The sequence below is a fragment of the Nuphar pumila genome, chromosome 7 (genome assembly GCF_984573655.1).
Source record: "Nuphar pumila chromosome 7, dmNupPumi1.hap1.1, whole genome shotgun sequence".
Classification (NCBI taxonomy): domain Eukaryota; kingdom Viridiplantae; phylum Streptophyta; class Magnoliopsida; order Nymphaeales; family Nymphaeaceae; genus Nuphar; species Nuphar pumila.
In genome coordinates, this window is record NC_143255.1 from 105,604,607 (window position 1) to 105,626,733 (window position 22,127).

At 39.6% G+C, this 22,127-nt stretch overlaps 2 protein-coding genes and 1 long non-coding RNA gene across 3 annotated transcripts in view; all 3 read left to right on the forward strand.

The window, feature by feature from the left end:
• Positions 1–7,927, forward strand: part of LOC149832765 (uncharacterized) — a 33,943-nt gene extending 26,016 nt beyond the window's left edge. The window contains exon 3 of the long non-coding RNA XR_016433368.1: positions 7,830–7,927. This is a non-coding gene — a long non-coding RNA (uncharacterized LOC149832765). The remainder of the gene's footprint in view (positions 1–7,829) is intronic.
• LOC149832764 (putative magnesium transporter NIPA6) overlaps positions 1–9,412 on the forward strand; it is a 37,803-nt gene extending 28,391 nt beyond the window's left edge. The window contains exons 7-9 of the mRNA XM_090014700.1: positions 8,413–8,505; positions 8,575–8,692; positions 8,897–9,412. Of these exons, the coding sequence (XP_089870826.1) occupies positions 8,413–8,505; positions 8,575–8,692; positions 8,897–8,997 (312 nt within the window). The 3' untranslated portion in view covers positions 8,998–9,412. The remainder of the gene's footprint in view (positions 1–8,412; positions 8,506–8,574; positions 8,693–8,896) is intronic.
• A 5,535-nt stretch (positions 9,413–14,947) lies between these two features.
• Positions 14,948–19,177, forward strand: LOC149832766 (eukaryotic translation initiation factor 4B3-like). The gene is made up of 2 exons (XM_090012580.1): positions 14,948–16,287; positions 18,726–19,177. Exons 1-2 carry the CDS (start codon positions 15,014–15,016, stop codon positions 18,793–18,795), a joined length of 1,344 nt encoding a protein of 447 aa, XP_089868706.1. The 5' UTR covers positions 14,948–15,013; the 3' UTR covers positions 18,796–19,177.
• The last annotated feature ends 2,950 nt before the right edge of the window (positions 19,178–22,127 follow it).

The following is a 22,127-nucleotide window of genomic DNA, read 5'->3' on the forward strand; positions in this document are numbered from 1 at the left end:
CAGAACGAGACGCCAAAAAATATGTATGCAAGTTAAAGAGGGCACTCTATGGTTTGAAACAAGCTTCTCGTTCCTGGTTCGACAGCTTTTCTCTAGAGATACAAAGGCATGGCTTCTCTCGGTCCCTTCTAGACCACTCATTATTTATTCACAATGAACAAGGTGTCACTACTCTTCTATTGATATATGTAGATGACATCATCATCACAGGGAACTGTAAAAGTCACATTGAGCGGGTGAAGAAGTTATTAAATTAGAGATTTAAGATGAAAGATTTGGGAGAGCTGCGATATTTTCTTGGGGTAGAAGTTGATAAAAGAAGTGATACACTCACTCTTACTCAACACAAATACACGTTGGACATTCTTAGCAGAGCGGGCATGACAGATTGTAAGTCGTTAGCAACTCCAAGTGTCATCCATCAGAAACTGAGTTCAAAGGAAGGGGATATATATGGAGATCCCACTAAGTATCACAACTTAGTTGGCATGTTGCAATACCTGACTTTTACTAGACCTGATATAGTATACTCGGTTAATCAGGTATCCCAGTTTATGCATGAACCTCGTATGTCACATATGGAAGCAGTCAAACGTATACTTCATTACCTGAAGAGTACAATTGGTGATGAGATGGCATACAAGAAAAGAGAATTAGATCCAGGCGAGGGGCATGAGATCGTCATTTATGTTGATGCTGATTGGGCGGGTGATCCAGATGAACGACGATCAATATCCGGTTATTGCAGCTTTATTGGACCAAACTTGGTATCCTGGAGCAGTAGAAAACAAAATGCAGTTGCTAGGTCAAGCACTGAGGCTGAATACAGATCGATGGCTGCTGCCACGACTGAGGCTACATGGATAAGACATCTCTTGACAGAAATGGGAGAACCGATTGCTCGTTCACTGCTATTGTGTGACAATCAAAGTGCCATCAACATGCCCTTCAATCCCATCCACCATAGTCGAGCAAATCATATTGAAATAGATCAACATTTTATTAGGAAAAAGGTTGAAGATAAAGCGATTCAACCCATGTATGTGCCGACTGAAGAACAAGTTGCTGACATTCTTACTAAAGGGTTGACAAAGGACAGATTTTGGTTTATGAAAGGCAAGTTGTTCATGGTTCAGGACCATGCACAACTTGAGGGAGGCTGAAAAGAAGTCGTCATTATGTATATGCAGGACCCAACCCGATTTATATATTGGATTGGGTCCAGACCCAATCAATGTATAATGTAAATTAGCATGTTGTTAAGGGGTATTTCTGTATCCTAGTATTTTTATACTCAACATATTAATAGAATGAAGGGCGCAGCCATAGAGGTCTGACACACTTTCTCTGAAATCTCTCTCTCTCTCTCTCTCTTTCTCTCTCTCTCACGGTGACAGGTCTGCGTAGAGATCATAGACTCCCTTCTCACATACTGAACTCTGGGCACAGGAAAAAATAACATCCTATGTTCATCACTTTTTTTTTAAATTTTTTTCTAGAAAAGCAGGTGCTATCATGTTCGTCATTCTGATATTTTTACATGCATCAAGGCATGTAGCTGCAGGGGCAGGAACCTGCACAAGGTGCATTTGCATGTAAAAATATCCTGGCAAGATAAATGCTTGTTTTTAGTATGTGCATGGGTCTTCTAGTATCTCATGTTTTCAGCATCGCCATATCAATGTTGTCAGTATCGGTGCTTATTGTATCTGCAGAAAATGATACGATTCATCCCTGAATCAGCTATTTTTTAATAAATGTAAAAAAATACTTAAAATTATTTTAATGGCTTTAACATGTGTCACGTTCTGATTGACACAATATTTTTTAATTATTTTTTGGCCAATTCAGAATGATTCACTTGAGTATCAGTATCAGCTGATACACCTGAATTGTTGGCCAAACGATTCAGGGCCGATATCGAAACTGACAACATTGCCCCAGATTCTGTTGTGGAAAGAATGCTGAGAGTTAACATTTGTTTGATGTTGAGAAACCTTTTGAAAGTACAAAACTTTTAAGCAGAGTTTGTTTGTGTTCAAGCTCTGTCTCTTTGCTGAAGTATCATGTTCTTTTCAGTTTCTGTTGCATAAAGTGTTTGGGATATTGCATTCATGGGTTGATTGATCCAGTGTCCAAAATAATCCCTAAATTGTTATCATATGAAAGTTTCACTAAAGAAAAATTACTTCAATTGGTATTTGTTTAGGAGAACCTTCAAACAACTTTTTTGTCCCTGGTCTTATCAATTTTTGTTCTACATTCAAGGATGATGAGATAATTGAAAAAGGTGCAAAGGATCCGACCCGATCCATGTAACCGATCCATGTAAAGATCATGTACCGAGCCATGTAACCCTTTCAATTTATCGGGTCTGGATACACCAGACCCGGATCCATATCTGTAATGTACATATATATGTACAGTTTTAGGTCATGATTTCATTATTGAAATCGTGACAGCCGCAATTATCTTTCTCCTATCTTTTCTTTCTCTCACGCAGGTTCCAGAGAAGATTTGTAACATGGTATCAGAGCTTAGATCTTGAAGAGGATTCCAAAGGTGCGACAGATCAAAGGTTTGAGGATTCGTTCATCTCCCATCTTCTTTTCTCCTTCAGATTTCTTCTTTCTCTACCTCCATTCCCAATCTCCATCTCTCGTTTCTCCCTTTTCTACTTTCCCAGTCCTCTTTTTTCTCTTTAGTGGATTCATGTCTCACGTGAATCCCTAAGCTGTTCACGAGTTCACGTGAATCCTGGTTCACGAAAACTCTGTGCATCAAAAGAAGTGGAAAAGCTCGTTTCACGTGAATCTCCTGTTCCACGTGAAACACTAAGATCGAATTATAACCCAACCTATCCTTCATTCTTTATTCAAATCTGTTTTTTTTTCTATGTATCCCTTCTTTTTACTGGGCTGGATATCCAGATCTGATCGTGAAGTTCAGTCAGACCTGAGACATCAAATCTGAGATTCTAAAATTTTTTGCCGTCCGGCCTGCTGTGTGACATCCTTTTTATTTGATTCGATTCTCATTCCTTTTTGCTCTCATTTGTCCTTTCTCGTATCATATTCCTTTTGACTGTCACGAGTGGGATCCACATTGAAAATACAGTCTGTAAAAAAAAAATCCATTGCTTAAATATCCAACCTTACCGAAGGTAGAAGAGAAAACTCAGTCTTTCTTCTGACAGCCTCTGGTCGCCAATCTTTGAGGTTACTCAGTCGTCAAAAAAGAAAAAGAAAAAAAGACGATCAGCAAACCTCTCTGGCTGCAGACTGAGCACTCTGTGAATACTCTGATAACAAAAAAAAAGGTTCCTTTTCTTGTTAAAATTCTTTTCTTCATGGATCTTCGTTCTTCTCTATCCAATCTTTCTTCAAGTTTTCTCACTCAACTCGTTTATGAAAAGTTAACTACCTCAAACTTCTTGATTTGGAAGAGACAAATCATTCCTTTTATAAGGAGTCAAGGTCTCTTAGGTCACCTTGATGGAACCACTCCCGCTCCACTCAAATTTGTTACGAGAGAAGAAAAAGATGACAAAGGAGTAAGTTCAATTGTGTATGTCAAGAATGTAGAGTACCTCAACTGGGAAAGGAAAGATCAGTCAGTGGTTGCATATATCACTTCTACCCTGTCCCAAGAGGTCCTTGTTGCAATTCCCGACAATTGTACCGCTCTGCAACTTTGGGAAAATTGGTTCAAACATATTCACAAGTTTCGCAGGCGAGAATGGTTTTTCTCAAGAGGGAATTTCAGATGCTGAGAAAAGATTCCATGACCATCATGGAATATCTGAACAAGATGAAGACTATCACAGACCAACTTGCAGTTATAGGATGCGCGGTGAGTGACAGTGATATGGTGCATCAAACTTTGAGTGGATTGGGATCCGACTACAATATGATCGTCACTTCACTATTGTGTCTCCCTGCCCTTCCTACTTTTGATGAGTTACGAGCAAAATTGATTCAGTATGAGATGACTCTTAAAGGATTCTCTGAAGAATCTCACATTCACACAAATTCTCAAGAAGTTTTTGCCACAGGAGTGACTTATGGTAGAGGATGAGGACGAGGAGGACAAGGGCGAAGTGGACACGGAGGGCGTGGTCTGCTTCCCACTCCAAATATGTTAGCTCATGCGCAGGGATCAAGATCCATTCCTACTTGCTTTCTTTGTAACAAAAAGGGACATATCAAGGCGAATTGTTGGCATAATCCAGAGAATAAAGGAAAGGCTCCAAAGATAGAAACCAAAAGGAAGTTCTCAAATAGCGAAGCCAGTGGAGAGATTAAAGATCTGCTGATATCTGCCTTGTCAGAGTTGAAATTGAAGCAGAGTGATGGAGGCACTTGGTTTGTCGACTCAAGGGCAACGACTCATGTGACAGGTGATGCAGGTAAGATTTCTAATCCTATTCCTTATTTTGGAAAAAGTAAGATTGCCACTGGAGATGGATCCCACCATCCTGTTTCTCATGTTGGAAAAACTGTCATTCCCATATCATATTCCACTCTTACTCTTTGTGACGTTCTTCATGCTCCTGACATTAAGAAAAATATTGTCTCTGTCTCCAAACTTATTGATGATAATAATGCTTCAGTTGAATTCACTCCCTTCTCTGTGCAGGTCAAGGACCTACGCACGAGGGAAACATTCGTTGAAGGAAAGAGACGAGGCAATATGTATGTCTTTGAAGAAGCTCCTTGTCATGCTATTCGCCCTGTCCACCTGAATTCAAAGCCCTCATTAGAGTCGTGTTCATCCTCTTCTGCTAATGTTTTTAGTATTTCTGAATGTAATAAATCATTCTTATGGCATAGTCGATTAGCACATTGTGGGAGTCATTTTATTGAGAAACTTGTTTCTAATAATCTCATTCCAAAAGAAAGTCTCAATGGGGATGAGAACAGTCACAAGTGTTCCAGTTGTCTTTCATGCAAGAGTCATGTATTGCCTTTTCATTCCATTAATAAGAGAGCTTCAAAACCTTTTGAGATAATCTGTTCTGATGTATGGGGACCCGCCCCAATTGCTTCTGGATCTGGGAGCAAATACTATATAATATTTGTTGATAACTATTCTCGATACACTTGGATATATTTCATAAAAAATAAGTCGGAAGTCTTCTCTCTGTTTCAAAAATTTCTTTCCTTTGTCAAAAATCAATTTTCTGAGTCCATTCAATTTTTTCAATGTGATGGAGGTGGGGAATTCTCATCCCATGATTTTATTTCTTTTCTTCAAAATAACAGAATAGGAAGAAGGGTGTCCTGTCCTCACACCCCTCAACAAAATGGAATTGCTGAACGAAAACATAGGCATATCGTTGAAAGTGCTATGAGTATGCTTCATGACAACAATCTTTCCATCAACCTATGAACAAAAGCTTTCCATTCTGCCGTGCATGTGATAAATAGACAACCTATGGTTATTCTGGAAAATAAGTCTCCTTATCACTGTCTTTTTGGAACTCATCCTAGTTATTATGATCTGCGTGTTTTTGGATGTGTCTGCTATGTGAATATTGATCAGTCCCTGAGAAACAAGTTTCAGGACAAGGCCCAAAAGTGTAGATTTGTGGGATATGCAGATGACTACAAAGGATATAGGTGTTATGATCCCACCAACAAACGCATCAGAATCTCAAGAAATGTTGTCTTTGATGAACAAAATTTTCATCACGGAGCTGATACAACGAGTGTGTCAACTTAAATTTACTATCCTTGGCTGAGTTTAGAACTTTTTGCTGGCTCCAATGAAGCATGTTCCTCAGATTACGTGCAACAAGAAGAAGAGGTGTTTTAGAACACTGGGACGTCGGGGTCACAGAATGCAGAGGAAGTACCGGGCGGATACAAAGGCATTGTCTATTCTAGATAGAGACCGACAACATCAAGCCATTCAGATCATGTCTCAGTCGCCAATCCTACTCCTTCTCATACTCTTGAGGCCAGAAAATCAAACCGCATACGACATCCTATTGACAGGTGGGTTAGTTATAACAACTTCTCCTTGGATCTTCAACTGTTTTTAACTGCCATCAATAAGGACGAAGAGCCCATCATGTATTATCAGGCAACCACTTCTATGAAATGGGTAGAAGCCATGAATGATGAAATGCAAGCCTTGCATGAATGTGGAACATGGAAAGTTGTTCCCAGACCACCTGATAAAAATGTTGTCGAATGCAAATGGGTCTACAAAATCAAGTACAAGCCAGATGAAACCATTGAACGATATAAGGCAAGGCTTGCAGCAAAAGGATTCACTCAAGAAGCAGGGCAAGACTATAATGAGACCTTTAGTCCGGTTGTAAGAATGAGAACGATTCGAATTATCATTTCCCTGGCTGTTGAACATGGATGGAAGTTGAGTCAGCTTGATGTAAAAAATGCATTCTTGCATGAGGATTTGAAGGAGAAAGTATACATGAAGCAACCCCTTGGATATCAAGAACAAAATTGTAAAACTCATGTGCGCAGGTTAAAAAGAGCGCTATCTATGGTCTGAAGCAAACATCTCGCTCTTGGTTTGATAGCTTCTCGCTAGAGATTCAGAAACATGGATTTTCATATTCCATGCTGGACCACTCATTATTTATTTTTAGAAGTCAAACTGTGACCACTCTGTTATTAATTTATGTCGATGATATTGTCATCACAGGAAACTCTGCGGCTCACATCCAAGAAGTAAAAGACTTACTAGGTCAGAGGTTCAAAATGAAAGATCTTGGAGTTCTACGTTATTTTCTTGGTGTAGATGTTGATAACCAGGTTCATGGCTTGAAACTCACTCAACACAAGTACACCGTAGATGTTCTCAGCAAGGCAGGCATGAAAGACTGCAAACCTCTGGGAACTATGAGTGTGCTTCACCAAAAACTTAGCGCTCATGATGGAGATCTGTGTGATGACCCCACCAGGTATCGCAGCATAATAGGAATGTTACAATACCTCACATTCACTAGACTTGATATTGTTTATTCAGTCAATCAAGTGTCCCAATTTATGCATGCGCCACGTATTGGACATATGGAAGCGGTCAAGAGGATCCTTAGATATCTGAAAGGGACTATTGGGGATAGATTGATATATTTACCATAGTCATATGGCCAAGACGAGCACTGACTTATTGTATATTGTGATGCAGACTGGGCAGAAGATCTTGACGAACGAAGATCTACATTAGGATATTGTGCGTTTATTGGAAGAAATTTAGTCTCTTGGAGCAGTAGAAAACAAAAGGCTATCGCTAGATCAAGCACTGAGGCTGAGTATAGATCCATGGCTGCTGCCACTGTCGAAGTCATATGGATCAGGTATCTTCTAACTGAAGTAGGAGAAAAGATCTTCCACACTACCTTGCTCTGTGACAATCAAAGTGCTATCAACATGTCATTCAATCCAGTACATCACAGTCGTGCCAAGCACATTGAGATCGACCAACACTTTGTGAGACAAAAGGTTGAAGAAAAAGAGATTGAGCCTGAGTTTGTCAGTACTAAAAGACAGGTTGCAGACATATTTACCAAAGGGTTAACAAAGGATCACTTTTGGATGCTTAAAAGCAAGTTGTTCATGGTCCAAAACCATGATCAACTTGAGGGGGGTGAAAAATGTGCAAAGGATCCGACCCGATTCATGTAAAGATCATGTACCGAGCCATGTAACCCTTTCAATTTATCGGGTCTGGATATACCAGACTCGGATCCATATCTGTAATGTACATATATATGCACAGTTTTAGGTTATGATTTCATTATTGAAATCGTGACAGCCGCAGTTATCTTTCTCCTATCTTTTCTTTCTCTCACGCAGGTTCCAGAGAAGATTTGTAACAATAATTGCTGATGGAGAGGCAGTAGCCAATCATATCAGGAATGAGAGACATGCTTCAACAGGTTTTTTCTTTGGCAGGAAATGATTTTGCGTTGGGGTAAACTAGCAGGGAAAAAGATGAAATAAAAAAGACAAATTCATCTTCCATAGTTTGATCTGCATACCGTGCAAAAGGAGTATAGTTGGATGGGAGACTGATTCAGATTGATTGACTGGTATTGGAACCTCATATAGTATACACATTGTTCAGGCAACAATAAAATAAAGACTGAGGTGTTCCCTTGTAGCATGCAAAAGACAATTGCTCTTGATGCATGACTAATACAATTATTGATACTTTCTGCACTAGTATTTTGCAGATTGAACTGTAAGTAGACTACCTAATTTTTGAAAACTATTGAACTATTCTGTGCTCCTGGAAGAGTAACTGTCATCTTAGTTTCTCTTGATAAAGCGTTCTTAGTTTCTCTTGATAAAGTTGAAAATCCTCTCTTTTTTTTCCTTTGGAGCAAAAAGTGTCTTTTCACTTTGAACTTGTTGCTGACTTGCGGTTTCCTTTCAGGCACTAGATACGTTCAATACTGCAATTGTTTCTCCCATTTATTATGTCATGTTTACAACCCTGACAATTCTTGCTAGTGCCATAATGTTTAAGGTAAGTTACTACATGCCTGTATCTTTCAAAACTCTATCGCATTCCATGGCCTCATTTATTATGATGTAGGACTGGTCTGGGCAAAATGCAAGCAGTATTGCCTCAGAAGTGTGTGGGTTCATCACTGTGCTTTCTGGAACAATCATATTGCATTCAACCAGAGAGCAGGAACCTTCCCCTGTGGCAGGTATTTTCAATGGAGGCATGATCTATCAAGTTCATTTTAACTTTTATTACAACTTCTACCAGCATTTTCATGAAGTGCCTGTGCTCTTATATGTTTTAACGAGACTGGATTTTAAGATGCCAAAATTATTCCATATGTTGAGGATGAGTGAATGATATACAAGGATACACCCTTTTCTTATGGTTGTGTTTTCAACAAATGCAGGATCAATATCATGGTACATATGTCGGGGCGATGGAGACTCGATTAAACACCTGGAGCATGACTATTTTGTTAATTTACAGGATCAAGAGTATTTCTCATAGTCCTTTCTGTTCAGAATGGAGGGCAGTGAAAAGACAAAGCCGGTTTTACAGGTCCTGCCAGAGGATGCAATATTGCTTTTTAAAGGTTATGGGCTCACAAATCATTTATTGAAGTGGTTTGCGCCCCCAAACATTCTCTTAACACTGGCAAGACTGGATCACGTGAGAAAGAGATAATTCAGCTGGAGATTCTACTTAGCATGTTTTCTTGCTGCCGGGAAAGTGTGCTTCAGTGTATTGAAATTCATGTCTCAAAGCACAGACTGGATGCTGTTCCGGTGAGCACATTGTAGATCTTTCTGTAAATATTTCACAGCATATGTAAAGTATGATCTGTGCAAGTTTTAGTAGAGAATCTACATAATGGATTTCATATGTAAACAGGAGAAAGATTAGAAAAAGATCGCTCTTATCATGTGCTGGATCTGAGCAAAATTTTCCTTCTGTGTTCTTTAACTGAGACTTTTCTCGGATGAAAATATTTCTCACATTAGAACCAAAGATGAGTGACCAATCAAATTTGTAGTTTATACTTTTTTTATATTTACATGGAGAAACCGTCCACAGGATCGGAGACCTAGCCCGTTGGCTCTGCCTGCCTTATGGTCGCTGTCCTGTAGTTTATACTTTACATCCCTTTGGCATCAGATTCCTAGTTTGCCTTCCACAGAGCTTTCTGCTTCTTATGGGATGCTCAGATAGTCATCTTTTTTATTTATTTTTTTTGAATAAACTGGTCTATTTTTGCTCGTGGTTAGTACTACATGATGAACTGCCCGTTCCTGGCATCATGATCCCCCCCTTTTTCATAGAAAGGTTTATTTTAAGCACAGTTGCATTTGTATTAAATATACCCTTGTATACTACATATTAAGTAGGTATTAGCAATGTTGTCAGTATCGGTATCACCCCTGTATCGTTTGGCCAACAATTCAGGTGAATTGCGCCCATAAGTGAATTGTTCTGAATCAGCCAAAAAATAATTTAAAAACATTACATATCAATAAAAACATGACATGTGTTAAAGCCATTAAAATATTATTAAAATAATATTAAAAAATAATTTTAAGATGAAATACTTATCAGCTGATACAGGCCGATACACACCTATACTGACAACATTGGGTATTGGTACAAAATTCATTTTAAAAACAATATATTTATAATGACAGAACTACAGAAATCGCCTCAAAAGTAAACTTTGAAGCTCATTTCAATATACTTGGGTGACTCATACCGTGTACAATTTTAACTTGTTTCATATGCATTTCAGTTTTTAAAGAATAACAGTCAATTATGGTGTATATTACCCTTTTTAATGATTATATATAGTACGATGATAGCCCTAGATTATAGGAAAAGCCTTGCTTTTAAAAAATGTAATTATGAAACTTTAAAAAGTTTATTACTTAATTAAAAAAAATTGTCATGAGCTTCGGATGTATGAATATCTTTAAATGTTCATTATTTATGAAAATAACTCTCATTTGATTGTTTTAGCATAAAACTACATGCTTGTAAGTTTCAGACCATTTATCTTCCCGACCATCCTAAATTTCTTAAAAAAATATATTTGCGTGTGTTTATAAATTAATCTTAACTCTTAGATATGATCTTTATGCTTTAATTTAAGCATTTTTCATGTTTAGATGGTTTTTTAAAACAAAAAAAATCAACTGCTCGTATTACACCAAAAAATTGATTTACTAAAAATCAAGAATTCTTGTTAAATTGATCTGATCCAAAGCATGGTTCTTATCGAATAAGCAAAAAACACAAGCAAGTACACTTTTTAAAGGGGTCTAGGACGGTCACTCTTGAGCTTATTATGAAGAAAGAAAGAAATCTCATGTTTTAATGACAGCGTGTGGGCCTTGCTGAAAGTGTTTTATCAGGACATAAACATGTCTGTATTCATACTGCTGACCTCCGGCGAGGCTTCCGACATGACATGTAATTGGAAAATTTAGTTGTGATTTCATTCTCATTTTTTTTTTGAAAGGAGCACACCCCCCACCAGTTATTATTCAACATACCCTGGGTTTTGAACTTGCAACGTCCCACCACAACCAACCATGGAGCCCCCATTGGTGGTAGGTGGGATTTCATTCATGTCTGAAACGTGGGACCTGAATTCCGAATTCCACAAAAAATCCCTTGGAATTCCTAAATCCTCATTTCTTTGTTTCCTAACCTAAATCATCTGAATAATGTGGTTCTATTTCTTAGATATTCTAAGATACTGCCATATCTGGCTAAGTTTAGTTTGAGATTCTGATTGACTGAGATGGGCAAAGAATTTGTAGCAAGATTATTTAAGCTTGCCTGAACCTGAGTAGCTTAGAATGAACTACAAAATAGGCTCTGAAGTCTAAACTCTAAACCACAGTCAGCAGAGTAAAACCCATAATGGCTCTGCCTTCGTACTTAGGGGCAACGGTAGTTTAGCATTCAAAGTACGTCCATGGTTAGAAACTCGTGAGGGCATCTCTTGCCTCAAGTTGAAGTGGGGTGTACTTGATACTGCTGGTAAACCAGCTGAATAAACCGAGCTTGAAGTGTTTAAGCTTCCCTTGTTCTTGAGGCAAGTTAAGCCAGCTTATAATGAGCCCAACCTATGCGAACCGAGTTCGAGCAGCTCATAGAAAAATACAATGTCTTAGAGCTGAGAGAAATAGTATTGCAAAAAAATATATATATGCAAAATATGTCTAAAATATATTTCTTACTGCCTACCGAGCTTCTTCTTGAGTTGAGCTGAGGAGAGTACCTATTGTTCATATTAATCTTGTTGAATCTATTTTACGAGTTTGAATTAACTTTTTATGAGTGAACGTGAGCCATGCCAAGAGCACTTGGCTTGTTCCCCAGGCCTGGATCTCAAAGGTTTTATCAATCAAAAGCCAGCCAATGTGCAGTAAGTGATGAGGAGTTTTCCCTAGAGATGGCAATGAAAGGGGGTGGGTGCGGAAGACAAGGTCTCCACCCCTGCCCCCTCTCAAAATTCTGGCTTTTATTCACGCCTCCATTCTAGCATGGGTTTTAATTTTAACCTCCATCCCCACCTCCATTCTCGTTTCATGTCCTCCATCCCCAGTCCAAACAGGGCAAGGCAGGGCAGGACCCTATTTTCCCTCAGTTCATTGCCATTCCTAAAGAGAGATTGGGGTCGGGGTGGGGTGGGGATCGGGATGGGGTTGAGGTGGGGGAAAGTGTAAGTCCATCCCCACCCGAAGCAGGTTATATGTTCCTCCCCCGAAGTTCTTGATTTCATTTTCTTCAAAGCTTCTACAATTTTTTTCAAGGACGATATTATACGAAAAAAAAAAGACAATGTTCTCAAAATAGTATTTTATCTTGAAAATATTGTGCTTTTTGGCTGATATTAACGAAATAAAAAATAATTTTTGCCTTTTCATATTTTTCATATATTTATTTATATCTTTTGTATATGTACTGATATTTTCAAGAGACTTTCTATATAGAAAAACATGTTTTTTTCATAATATCATGATATTTTTCTCACCGATATCTTTGTGAGAACGTGATCTCTGATTAAGTTTTGAACCCGTTTTTGCTTGATAAATATGGAAAGTGGGTTGATAGTTCATGATGAACAATCAAGATAAAAAAAGATAAAAGACGGAAAAGAAAAAACTCTGCTGTTGAAGTTTTTTTTTTCTCAAACCTTCAAAGCTACAGCTGGGTTGGACTGCGAATGTACATTCGGATTTGGTTAGATATCGGATATGAGTTCGCATGTTATTTCTTGATTTGGATTCCTTGGGTAAGATCAGAATGTACATTTGGATTGGATTCAGATCTGTTCATTCCGATTACTTTAGGATTTGGACTTTAATAAGTATTTTAAGTTGGATCTGAAATTGATGCAGATCAAATCCCATCTGGATGTATTTTTTTTACATGTAAATAGCTTGTTTTTCTTCTCTTTTTCCTGGATCCAATATTATCACTTATATTTCGGATTCAGATTCAACCTTACCACATCGGATCAGATTTGGATCCAGATTCAGATCTACTGTTTACATTTGGATTTGGTTTTGAATCAGTCAGGATCTCGCCAGAATCCCACCCGTTTGCATCCCTGCTGCTGGGTCAAGACGCCAAATACCCACACTCAACCTTAAGTATCTTAGTCGCATAAGTCCAAGCCAGATGAAGATATGGATCCAGATCCAGGCCGACCGACTTTGGTTCAGCCTTTCCATGGTCTCTCTTGGCACCTGGTTTTACTTTTTTTTTTTTTGAAAGGCAAGCTGCGGTTAGGCAGACCCCTACCAGATATCTGTTAAGCCCCATGTGGCAGAGGGATTCGAAACTGGGCCTTCAGCTTGGCACAGTACCCCACTTACCACTTGGGATACGTACCACCTCGGTGGTTCCTGGTTTTACTTCTTTACACAACATTACGCACCGCAGATTTGGGCATCAGTTGCGTGGCTCGTAGGCCTCTTCCCAAAGTCTCCATCTCCCACTGCCATACACCACTCAGCAGAGTTTTAACATACTTCGCAGCAGGCAAAGCCAACACGGCTAGTTCTTTGATGCGGACTCAAGACTAAGGGTGTTAACAAATCAAACCTGGTCAAGACACAAGTGAGTTCAAAACCAGATCTGATTTTGAGGTGTTTCAATCCACGTCTTTGAGTTGCTTGTGTTAGATTCTAGTGCATGTCACCTTGTATTGGGATGTTGCAGGTTCAAAACCCAATGGTATAGTTGTATAACTGGTAGGGGTCTTGCTTGACTTAAAAAAAAAAATAACCATACCCTATAAATATTATATGAGCCAAGCTTGATTCACACATGGTAAAACAATATTTTTTTTCTTTACGTGAAACATTTTAAGACCTTGATGGAAATTAGGTTGAACCCAAGTTTTTCACACTGTATACTCAGCTTCATACACTAATCCGACTCTTTAAGTCCCGCCTAGATTCCATTCAAACTTTTTTTATTTTTATTTTTTATTATCAAACTATTACTTAGAGTTTGATTCAAATCGAATCAAGTCAAGCCCGACCCATTGATACCCCTACTCAAGACTCCTACCAAACCACAAATTGTAACACTACTCTTAGAGTCTAATACCAAATCAACAATCCACCTTCTCACTCTCTTTTATATATATATATATATATATATATATATATATATATATATATATATATATATATATATATATATATATATAGGAAAGAAAACATCTCCAACTAAAATGGTCCCAAACCTACCAAATGAAAAAAAAATTAGTATTTTTTTCAAAATTCTGACTATAGCATGATTGATTCTAGTGATTCCTCATATATATATTCATGGATTTTTTCATGGATTTGAGAACTAATGTGATTACTCATCTAGAATCACTAGAATATAAGAACTACAAATATGAGAACTAATGTGAACCATGATTTTTATTGAATTTTTGTTCTTTTCTCTTGAATCTAACTGCACCGATTTGATTTACATGTTTGGTTTTATAAGAACCCTCTTTTGAATCATCTGATTTTGATGCATAAACCCAGATTTTTTAAAGCTTTAAAATCAATGGCTCACAATCTTCATAAATATTCAAGCATTCAAAAATCATATTTTTCATAAAAAATACATGATCCAATGGTTGATTCATAGCAAATTCACAATGCCAAGCACATCCACATGGTTGGATTTGCAAAAAATGTCTTGAAAATGCCTATATTTTCACTTGAACAAATTAGGCCCTCTTTTCTAATTCTGCCCTTTATGTCTCGTATACCTATTTTATGATAGATCTGAACCGTTAGATGGGTTTAACATGCTCAATTTAGTGAGGCTCGACTCTTGGATAATGTTTTTTTGAAAACAAATGTAATTTTACGAACCTAAAAAAATTGATGCGTTCATAGCCATTGATTTAAGCTAAAAGGGTCAGGGCTGGTAAAACGAGAACGCTAACCAGCGCAGCAAGAGAAAGAGAGGTGCCGCCTGTAGCGAACGAGCGGCAGAGAGAGAGAGGATGGCGACGACGGCAGCATCGGTGTGGGGGAAGCCAGGGCCGTGGGCACTGGAGGCGGAAGAGAGTGAGGCGCTCGAGCGGATGAAGATGGAGGAGCGGCGACGTGAGGGAGGCCTGGCAGTCGGAGACGACGACTCCGCGGTGGCGCTTTCCGACTTCCCTTCGCTGTCCGCTGCGGCCGCGGCCCCCAAGGCCTCCCGCAAGAAGAAGGGCCAGACCCTCTCCCTTTCCGAATTCACCACCGGCAAGGTCGTCACCCATGGCGCCAAGTCCACGGCCATCACCCCGGACGAGCTCCTCCTCCTCCCTACCGGTCCCCGCCAACGCTCCCCGGAGGAGCTCGAGCGCGGCCGCCTCGGCGGAGGCTTCCGATCATATGGCCGGGACGGTTTCACCAACGGCAGTGTCGGAGCAGGAGACCGCAGCTACGGCAACGGGAACGGCCGACTGAGCAACGGAGGCAGCAGGGATTTGGCTCCGTCTCGTGCAGACGAGATCGATGACTGGGGTGCCGGGAAGAAGGCGTTGCCAGAGCGGCGGGAGAGGGGTTTCTTCGAATCGCACTCGAGGGCTGACGATTCGGCTCCGTCTCGTGCCGATGAGATCGATGACTGGGGCGCCGGGAAGAAGGCGTTGCCGGAGCGGCGGGAGAGGGATTTTTTCCAATCGCATTTGAGGGCGGACGATTCGGCTCCGTCTCGTGCCGATGAGATCGATGACTGGGGCGCCGGGAAGAAGGTGTTGCCGGAGCGGCGGGAGAGGGGATTCTTCGAATCGCACTCGAGGGCGGATGATTTGGACAATTGGAGTTCTAACAAGAGCAGATCTGCGTCCTCTGGTGGTGGATTTGGTGGTTACAAAGAAAGGGACGTCCGTTCGAGGCCGGGGTTCGATAACTTTGGCGGGGCGGCTGGGTCTGATTCGTGGGGGAAGAAGGCGGAGGATGGGAACGGATCGGGCTCTGCCGGGAGGCCGCGAATCGTCCTGCAACCGAGGACGATGCCGATCAACGGGAAGGAGGAGCAGCAGGCTCAGAGCTCAGCGGTACAGAGGACGAAGGGATCGAACCCGTTCGGTGACGCTCGGCCGAGGGAGGAGGTCTTGACGGGGAAGGGGCAGGACTGGAAGAAGATTGATTTGCAGATCGAGTCCGCGAAGATCAAGGACGTCGATTCGTTCGGGAGAAAGGGTGTCGGAAACGGAAGGGAGAGTTCTCGTGATGATCGAACAGATGGAAGCTGGAGGAAGCCTGACTCAAGCGATGGCCCTGAGAGGTGAACTTGCACAGTTACAGTTACAATGATTCAATTTCTTTTTCTTTTCTTTGTTTTGATGGATCTCAGTTGTATGGTTCAAACTTTTCTGTTTCTAGATATCCCCAATTTCAGAAACCATTTATATCTAGATACTAAGCGAGTATTGTTTTGTTCTGACTGCATATATAAGTATACGAAGGTTTGCTCGTCTCAGTGAATGGTCTGTCTTGTATATGATTTTATCTAATTGTTGGTGCTTCCTGTTTTGAGTACAACAAACAACAACAACTACGCCTTCATCCCAAAACAATTGGGGCGGCCATATGAACTAAAAAAGAAAATCATTCTGGGTCTTCCACATGAATCCTTCTCCTCCAATCATTTCTATCCAATGCCATGTCCTCGGTGAGGTTCAAAGCATTCATATCCTTTCCTATCACCTCCATCCATGTCTTCCTAGGCCTACCCCGACCTCTTTTAACTAATATATTTCCCCATTTCTCCATCCTTCTAACTGGAGCATCATTAGGCCTTCGCCGAATATGTCCAAACCACCGTAAACGATTCTCTCTCATCTTATTTTCAATGGGTGCAACGCCTACTTTCTTAAGTATCTCCTCGTTCCGAATCTTATCTTTTATTGTATTTCCAATGCTTCCTGTTTTGAGTGAGTCACAAAATCTGTATCAGTGTAATTCGTCTCCTTCTATGTTGGGGGCAAAAAAATTGGTGCTGATATGATTTGGAAAAAAAATCGGGTAGAGAAAGGGAAAACTATACGGATAAAGGTGCGATCTGTTAGATTTCATACGGATTTAGTAGGGGATGTTTGGTTAACATGTGATAAGTGAAGCGGCTAACATCCTCTATTGATTCCTCATGAGCAACATGAGTACGTAGTGGTTTCCTTGTTCTTGTGTGGAATACTTTCCTTCTTGCTGGTGGAAAGTGGATGAGATGGTGCAGCAAAGTTTGCATTAGCGAATCCAGGCACTTAGTGGCATGAAAGTGAGCAGTGTGCAACAATGGAAGCTGTATTATCCAAATAATACTTATCTAAGTGAAAATAGCACATACACACACTGATGTTCCTTGTCTATGGTCAGATAAATATCTGATCTTGTATGGGGGATACCTCATTTAGTTTGGAAACTGTAATTATTAAAAAAAAGTAATTATTGACCTAGTGACAAGATTTTTGCTCTGGACTTTGAATGTTCCTCAATCCAAAAGCTTTATGTAAAGAATTTCACTTTTAGCTTTATCAATAAAAAAAGAAAAGAAAATTTAAAGGTTGACGCTTGATGCTTTGCAAGCGGAAGTAGATAGTTTATCTCAGGTGGCTTTCTTTGACATATTCTAAAATACTGGATATATTTTATGATTTTTATTGGCCATTAGTTGCTCAGGTGTTGTCTACTTTTTATGCATATCTTGGGCGATTTCTTACTGAAAGATGAACAGATGAAGATAGTGGTACACTTGTGAATATATGCGATGCTTAGCGTCTTTGTTTGTTATCTGATTTAAACTTTATGGAGCTTTGTGTTCTGTTTGACAAAGGCATTGGTTAGGGAAAAAGGTAAAATATAGTTTTCAGAAACCGCATAGTGAAGTAGTGCATGTTCAGTTATCTGTGGTTTTGTAGATCTAGTCATTTGAGAACTATGCTAGTGTCTTCACACTGGTTGAAAGAAACTCATTTTCTTGTATATTCTTCAGAAGCATGGAAAATGTAGTGCTTTTAATTGTGGATGTTCTGCATACATCTTTTTATTCTGAATATGAACGACCAGAACAGCAGAACTAATATTGATGGGTGGAATATGCAATAGTTATAAAAACAGATTTAAGTAATGGAATATAAACCTGCATTAATATGTCTGTGATAGAAGGTTATTCATATGATTGCTCATGCCTTGAAAATAGTGATAGCATCCATCAGTGACCCTAATCTTGTAAAATAGTGTCAGTATACCATACAGAATTGAAACTCTAGGTGACTCCCACAAGCCAAAGGTGTGCCATAAGTGAAGGCTTTTAAATATTTATGTTGGAAGCTTTCTGATGGTTAGTTGTTGATTGGGGGTTAATTTTAAGCACAAAATTTTCTGTGCGAATGCAAAAATGTCTGTGGCTTCATGCATATCATATATGCATATGCTAAATGTTGCCAAATTAAAGCTTGACGTTCTATATTGCTACGTCATCAGCTGTATGGTCCAAATATACTTCAATGTCATCCACACCTACTAGAGCGAAGGACCTTTTTTTTAAATCGGGACATATCTATCACCTATTTAGAACAGCTTGGTTAGATTCACCTGATTGATTATTCAGTCGGGTCATCAGATTTTCAGGTTGGTGTCAGATCTTTTTTAGTGCATCTTTCATTTATCTCATTTTTTTCCAGATTTTATCGTTTCTCATTCTAATAGTTTCTGATACATCTTCAGGGTTGGAAAAGCTGATGGCGTAGAGGGACCAGAAGGCAGTGATAGAGTCGAAGGAGCTGCAAGCAACTGAAGGGGGAGCAAAAGCTCTTCAGTATGGTGTTGAGCATATCATACAAGACGCTTCTGCGTGGATGCAGCTGCCTAATCTCTATAATTTATTATTAGTAGAGATAAATTTTTGTCCTTTGGCTTTCCCCTCATTCTTTAGATCTTTGTTTTTCTTTAACCTCGGGGTTGCCGCAAGGTGCATGACTAAGTCAGTTCTGGTAGGCACTATAGGTAGTAATTCCCTACTTTTTTCGTTTGTGATTTCCTAATTTGCATGAACGTAATTTACCCCCTCATTTTTTGGTTCTATCATCCGTCTGCTTTGCCTTACATTGTTTCTCCTCCATGAGAAATGCTTGTACTGTACTGGTGTTTGTTTGGGAAATGGAATGGCTTATTTGAAAGGATTCTGTTATTACTTGTGGATTGGCTTTCTATTTCTGATAGACCGGTTGAAAATTTTGTTGTGGTGAAATCCTACTTTGTTGGCGAAAACGGGTGAATGAACGGAGGTGGCATTGTGGAGAGGTGTATGTATGCAACAAATGCAATCTTATTCTTATATCCTATATGACACTAATATGGTTATGATGATAACTCTCTGTTCTCAAGGATTTTGTTTGTAGCAAGTTAGTAGGCACTTGTTCTGGGATTTTTTGTGCTTGAATAGATTTGAGGTGTTCTACCATCTAACGGATATTGGTCCATGGCATGAAATGGGTACACAGTGTTGAATTTATTCCTCACTGAAATAGGAAAAGCAGCCGTCTTACTATGAAGGGTAACAAGAAAAAGAAAACTTGGCTGAACCAAAAACTGCTCATGTTTAAACTCAAAACACTATGGTCAATGACTTGAAGCAGCGTCAAATTATGAGTTCAATATACCCCATAATTCCATTTGGCTTAATTGGTTCTAAGGCAGCCGCAAAAACATATGGAATTGGATCATAGTTGTACCCATTTAGGTTTATCGAGGTCAAATGGTCTATTGACGGCTAATTAATCCAATTCAGTTTCGTCCAATCGAAATTAGGGTCTGTAAACTAACTGAGCAGCTCATGACTTGGCTTGGTTCAGCCCGTCAGGAACTTAATGATCGGTTCGTATAGCTGGTGAGCCGAGCCATGAGCAGTTTGCTTTGGTGTTCGGCACAGGACAACTCATTATATATATATATATATATATATATATATATATATATATATATATATATATATATATATATATATATATATATATATATAACATGCAAAAATAACATAGTGCGTTTTTACACAAGTCAGCTCATGTTTGGTTTGGCTAAACATTAACATGAGCCAAGTCATAAGCTCAATCCATTGGTAAATGAACTGAGCTTGAAGATGACTTGTTCGGTTTGTCCACTCGTTTACCAGTCTTAATTGAAATCATTCGAGTTCAAAGCTTTGCAACTATATGGAACCGAAACAGAGACGAGGACGCAAATGTTGTAATCCAAGGAAAAAATTGCTCATTATCAATCCCACATTAGCAACCAATGGGGGCTCTGCTTGTCTGGTAGGATCAGCTAGTGTACATCACCTTGTGTTGGGACGTTGCAATGGTATCGTCGTATAACTACTGGTAGGGGTCTGCCTAACCCCAGCTTGCCTTTCCAATAAAAAAAAAATCCCACATTAGCAGGCTTCCGATTGGCAAGGCCCTTGAGGTAGGGGTGGCAATCGGGTCGGGTTGGCGGGTCAGCATACATCAACCCGAACCCGACCTGTTTATTAAATGGGTCGGCTGTGGCAAACACGAACCCGACCCGTTTATTAAACAGGTAACCCGACACGACCCGTAAACTGGTTGGGTCGGGTAAACGGGTTGGCAGGTTAGCGGGTTGACCCGCCCGCCTAACCCGTTTATTAAACGGGTCAGCCGGGTTGGCGGGTTGGCATACCCCTAACACGAACCCTACCCGTTTAATAAACGGGTTAGGCGGGTCGACCCATTTATTAAACGGGTTCATTTTTGCCCAACCCGAACCCGCCTAAGAGGCGGGTTGGGTCAGGTTTTGCCACCCCTACCTTGAGGCCCTTCTTGCTCAGAATATACCAAGCTTCGACCTTGCGGTAAGGGACGGCTCTGTAGGTTTCAAACTCGTAATGCCCTTTTGGTGACATTCTTGAGTCGGTCCTATTACTCCAGAGTAGTGGTTTTTTTGAAAGGCAAGCATGGGTTTTGAACCTGCAACGTCCCAACAGAAGGTGACGTGCATTAGCTGCTCCTACCAGACAACCGGAGCCCCGTTGGTACCTATTACTCCAGAGCTGAAAGAATGTTTTTCTCTTGAAAAATGAAATTCCACCACACCTACTCTCAGCGCTATCATTATGGCATGCCATGCAAGAGGCGTGTGATGGGTTAAATACAAGATATATTATGACACGTTGACATGGTTTCGGCAAGTACGAACATTATTTTAATACCTTTTTAATTATACTTTAATAAAATTATATATATATATATATATATTAGAATATTAGTGTACTTTTTATTAATTAAAAAACTAGGAAATGCGGGAAGGATATGGATCCATATCATTAGTCTCCTATGTAAGTAATACATATTATATAGCCCAACGGGCATAAAATTTTAAGTGAATCCTCTCTCTCTCTCTATATATATATATATATATATATATATATATATATATATATATATATATATATATATATAACAACAACAACAACTATGCCTACATCCCAAAACAATTGAGCGCGATATGAACCAAAAAAGAAAATCATTCTGGGTCTTCCACATGAATCCTTCTCCTCCAATCATTTCTATCCAATGCCATGTCCTCGGTGAGGTTCAAAGCATTCATATCATTTCCTAGCATCTTCATCTATGTCTTCCTAGGCCTACCCCGACCTCTTTTAACTAATATATTTTCCCATTTCTCCACCCTTCTAACTGGAGCATCATTAGGCCTTCGCAGAATATGTCCAAACCACCGTAAACGGTTCTCTCTCATCTTATTTTCAATAGGTGCAACGCCTACCTTCTTACGTATCTCCTCATTCCGAATCTTATCTTTTATTTTATTTCCACACATCCATCTAAGCATATGCATCTCAGCTACACTCATTTTTTGAATATGATGTCTCTTGGCAGCCCAACATTCTGTACCATATAGAAAAGCGGACCTAATAGTCGTCCTATAAAACTTTTCCTTCAACCGCAATGGAATTCTACGATCGCACAACACTCCACTTGCACTTTTCCATTTCATCCATCCAACCTTAATCCTATGATTTACATCTCCATCAATTTCTCCATACTTTTGAATGATAGATCCCAAATATTTGAAACAATCATCTACCGGTAT